We start from the raw sequence: 5,186 nt of genomic DNA on the forward strand, positions 1-5,186 counted from the left end.
TGATGTAATTACGCGCAGTCTATTTTGTGGTTTATCCTCTCGTCCGGACGCATTGTTGTTGGTCTTTGGGGATTTAGTGCTTGCAAGGTAGGCTTCATGTGGTAGTGCGGCGATGCTCTTTTTGGGGTCGCATCCTTGCGCCGCGGCGAAGCTGTTCAACCTGGTTCTTTTGGTGCAGTGGGGTAGTTGTGGTGGGCTCGCAAGCGACCTCACCCAACACACTAAGAACTGTGGTGAAGTGTCGTCACGGGAGCGGTAATCCGTCTCCTCGTGCGCACTTACCAAGTAGGTAGTAATTTTCAGACTGATTTATATTGAATAGAATTTAAATACAAATACCTATTTTTACCAATTAATAAAAAAAAAATGTTATCTCTATAGATATCATTAAATATGTATTGCGAGCGTATTTTTATAGATACCTCGCGTAACTGATGACGCTAGCTGTTATCACGGATGACGCTGGGCGTCATCCTTCCTAATGTGAATGCACCCATGTGCATCACATCCACAAGGGTTGGTCACAAATGTGCACAAACCCCGAGTGTTGGGTCTTATTACTGTTATTTAGTAATTGACCATCCCCCACGTACAACAAATGTACTTAATGGGGACTGTGTAACATTAGGGCAACTTTAGCCCGTCACATTGGGTGAGGACGCTAACGCGCCCACCACAACTACCTCACTGCACGCAAGAGAAGCTGGTTAAACCGCTTCCTCGCTGTGCTAGGGTGTGCGTCTAAGTAGAGCGTGGCCGCATTACGACGTGCCCGCCTACATAAGTAGGGTATTAAACCCGAATTAGCAAATTTAGCGCGTCGCATGTTACGGTGTAATCAATGGGGAGCCGAATTATTATTAGCCAGTAAGATGTCGGTACGTCTATGAGGTCGTGGAGGCTTTTCATACTTAGAGTTTCAAAGTTAGATTCTACATATGTTACGAGTAAATGCTTTTGATATAATCTGATATTGACATGTTGCTAGAATTATCAGGCCTTGGTATCAATAAACGCCTCATGAAAAATAATGTATTAGGATATAAAATCCTACACGGTCAGCGAGCCTAGAAGCGTGTATAAAGGCACTGCGAGCAATTTCTAGTTGAGGCTGCCAAAGCTAAAAAAACATCTTAATTCAGGCATTTAAATTGGTAATATGAGGATGCCAAATTATTGAGCTATAATAATTTAAGTGTTTGAACATTCGTTACACGAAGCCGCCTTATTCAACTATCTTGTTGAGGTCATTCGCATCTTTAGCGCAGTCTGCCAAATTTGAGAAGCCTGGGCACTTGGCGCTGTTGGCAAAATTTGCGAATTGTCGAAAGCTATCCCGAGAGACTTTTTTGATTTCAAGGAGTAGATTCGGCAGTGGCTTACAGCACAGCTTCGTGTCGGAATTGAAACACCTAATGAATTGATAAGGATGATGAGAATAAATACGACGATCGATACTGTAGTTTGTGATGTGGGGACGTGTTAGAATGGCTGTATAGCCGTTCTTTGTTCAGTTTTGCACATCTGACGCAACTTCATGAAAATATATTGTTGCTTTGCGTCACAGGACTATAATCAGCGTGTGCTTTCATTTATCGTTGCTTGCATCTACCAATCGCTTTCATTAGACCTTAAATAGAAGACGCGTCAATCAAGGCAGTTACGAGGAAATAAACTACTTGTGCTGGTGCCAAGTTCAAGATTCACATACTTGTAACGGGATCTTGTAATTTTTATACGGACCCGGATCTATAAGGATTGACGTAACTTTTAAATTAGTCCATAGATAGATTTTACCTTCTAATCAGCTATCTTAAAATTGCCCGTTGCGAAGACGACTTATTGAACTAAATTCTTTCTGCTCCCTTACCCTCTACAGTAGTTACATATTTAAATTGAAATTGTATTGGCCAGATTGATTGTAGTAGGACGTGAAACGATTTTCAAGATAATTTCATGTAGCAAAAACACTGTCTCATCATTTAAAACATCCATCGTGCAACGACGCTTCAAGTTTTGCCGAAAGATAAAAAAGTATACATTCGGGCTGCACCACTACACAAACTTGTCCAGTAAGATTGTATAATTGGAACGCAACTTGCACAGCAAACCATTAAAACACGGTTTACACATCTAACTTCGCTAGTCAAAAGTTCTGCACAAATTGCGTATTCAATCATCTTTAACAAGGCAAGATCGCCTAGAATTGGTCCAGACTTGCTTTCAATAATGTCGTTTTACCTTTACTGCAAGTTTTAGCCGACAATAACATTATGATGTCATATCTATAACTAAATCGTTACAAAGGCTTGGACAATTTAGTCAATTGAAAATATCTAAATATCTGACCTTTCACCTTCATACCGATTGGAGCTTAAACTTCGACAAAGTGATGCTAATTCTGTTCAGACAACGTACACGAATATAGCAGAAACAAAGCCTTCGAAGCATAAACAATGGTGATAACTCATCCTTATTTAATCGCGAATAATGACATTCTACAAACCTCTACAAGAGCACGGGCTCATTATAGCTTTGAGAATTGAAAAGCCCTCTACTACATACCAGCAACGATCGACCAGTCGTTAACGGTAGGACGCTCCTAAAGTCATCGTAAAATCGACCTAGAAACGAGTAGGTTAAATATAGAGAGACGAAGATCCTAGAAAAAACAAATTGTTCGGACGTTATGAGACCGCACAGAAAAGAATGAGACGTGGTACGCACCCCTACAATACACTTTCTCACCATATGCTGTACCAATACTATAACCAAGTGTCCTATGGCATTTCACCTTTATTCGTCGAATGGCCGACTCAACCTTTTTGGACGATATCGTAGGGTTCCTACACAATGACGACGACTTAAACGCCTCAGGTGGCGACATGTTGCCATCGCTGGACAAGGAAGACTCGGTTCTGTCGACTTCAGATGCACAAATTCCTTTGCAGCTTTCGAATGTGCCCCCCTCTTTCGACCTTCTCTTTCGCTCGCACCATCAAATATCCGATAGTGACTATACATCCCATGACACGGAAAGCAATGCATCTTCCTCGAATAAACGAGAGAAGAGTGCGAAAGAAAATCGGACGCGAGATGCCAAGCGACGCATTTTCTATCGGCAGAAGCGCAAAGCTGAGAAAGAGGATTTGTATCAAGAATACAAATCCTTGTCGACCCAATTAACCGCCCTTCGGGTTCAAAAAGAACTTGACAAGGTCAAAAGAGGCTGTGGATTGGCGTCAGCGGTCGTGTGGAAAGCACTTGCGAGTCGCCACTTGCACGCGAGGCTTTTGGCGGAAACGCAACAACGTCGACTTAAGGAAGCCGTGGCGCGAAGGTCTGCTGTGATTCGAGATTTAAACGACATTATTCAAAAGAAGCTTAAAATTGACCAATTTGAAGGTTCTGAAATGGTATCAAGCATGCCAAGCCGACTTGAGGCACCCGATTGGATCTTTTACGAAACATTGATCAATGAACTGGACCAAGTGTACGCCCAGACCGACTACATCTTTCACGAATCGGCGACATTGGCGCTGTCAACACTAAACGGAGGCTACCGATGTGGCGCCCTGCCCCGAAAATCCAAGTACCACGAATTGGTTGGCACCATGACGTTACCATTTCCTCTGGAGCGGGTGCGATATATCATTAGGGGCGTCGAGATCATGGAGTCTCGTCCAGGGTACGAGAAATTGTGGTTTCCTGGTATTCCAAACAACACAATTGTCGCCAGATGTCAATTTCAAGCGGAAACGGGCAACGGGTCATTTGTGCAGCATCTTCTGACGCGACACTTTGATGAGACCGAGCGAAAAGTGATGGTTTGGCGCAAATTTACTGAAGGAGATGGAGCGTACGCTGGCATGCATATTGACGAAACGGGGTGGAATGTTATTCGGCGAAGTCCGGACGGAAAGGGGACCGTGATTGAATCGATCTCGAGATCGATTCCAATGCCATTTAGTTCCGTGGTGAATTTAGAAGGCGTGTTGAAGGAATTTGCCGACACGATTATCGATATTGGAAAAGAAGAATGTCAAAAGTGTGTGCGCAAGCTCGATATTCTCTTGCGAAATGATGCGCGCGCTAGATATCCGCATGCAATATGATATTGGGATGCCACGGGACATCTCACTTGTAAATTTACTCTTAAAAATATTAATGTTCTGTGCTGTGACATTATATGTCAAAGTAGAGGCAAACAGTCGCTATTTCTTGATCTTTTTTATTTTGTAAATTCAAGCGTCGATCTTGTTGGCTATTGATTGACGTCTCTATATATGATTGGTTTACCTGATATAAGGATCCGTTTTCATAGTAGTGTCGCAAAAACAAATCATAAATGGCAATATTAAATGCTGACACGATAAGCGTGACTACTGACTTTTATTGAAACGAGTTAAGATTCGGGCATTTCAATCTCTCGTCCAAGAACTACGGTGTGACCTTATTGTAACGCGGCACTACAACTTGTACTGCTTCAATACAAGTCCACTTCGCACTGCTTCAGTTGCGAGTGGTGCCTTACGATATTTCACGTACACTAGTTCGTGCAGGAGCAATGGGTGAAGTTTTGATGAGCAATATAGCGTTACAACCCTTCCCCCTTAGCTTGCCGTGCTCAAAACTCTATGAGTTGGTGACAGCAGCATCAGTAGCTGTCGGCGTTGCAACTAATGCACTTCGCGACGGCGGCGTACTATCGCTGCGCGTGCTCTTCGTGCGTGGTTGTGTGGGTGTCTTCCCAGACGACCCATCAGCTTTGCCCCTCTTAAGTGATATGTTTGGCGCCGTGTGATGACAAAGATGTACACACACTGGTCGCTAAAGTGGTTGAGAGACTTGAAGCGGCGCGTAAAGCAGCTCGCTGTCCCTTGTCTCCCCGTTGACGATTTTACATAAGATAAAAAATCATTTTTAAAGAGGGGGTGGCGTAACAGGCTAAAGTTGCCTTATTTACACAGACCCGTTATGTTCACAGAGTGTACTTAACGGGATGGTCAATTATTTCATGGAAAGTACTTAGACCTGCACCTTGGCTTTGTTGTACAAAGTGACCCAACCTTGTGCATGCGATGCACATGAGTGCATTCACATTGGAAGGGTTGACGGCTAGCGCCATCTGTAATCCGAGGTTTAAAGAATAATACGCTCGCAATGAATAGGTGTACGTTAACAGA

General features: G+C 43.3%; 1 protein-coding gene across 1 annotated transcript; it reads left to right on the forward strand.

Moving 5' to 3' along the window:
- Nucleotides 1-2,807: 2,807 nt before the first annotated feature.
- Nucleotides 2,808-4,115, forward strand: CCR75_001700 (uncharacterized protein; the record flags this gene model as incomplete). The annotated part of the gene is made up of 1 exon (XM_067959801.1): nucleotides 2,808-4,115. The coding sequence occupies one exon, from the start codon at nucleotides 2,808-2,810 to the stop codon at nucleotides 4,113-4,115; it is 1,308 nt and encodes a 435-aa protein (XP_067815634.1).
- Between the last annotated feature and the right edge of the window lie 1,071 nt (nucleotides 4,116-5,186).

This window comes from Bremia lactucae, linkage group LG8, assembly GCF_004359215.1.
Source record: "Bremia lactucae strain SF5 linkage group LG8, whole genome shotgun sequence".
In the NCBI taxonomy this organism is placed as follows: Eukaryota; Oomycota; class Peronosporomycetes; order Peronosporales; family Peronosporaceae; genus Bremia; species Bremia lactucae.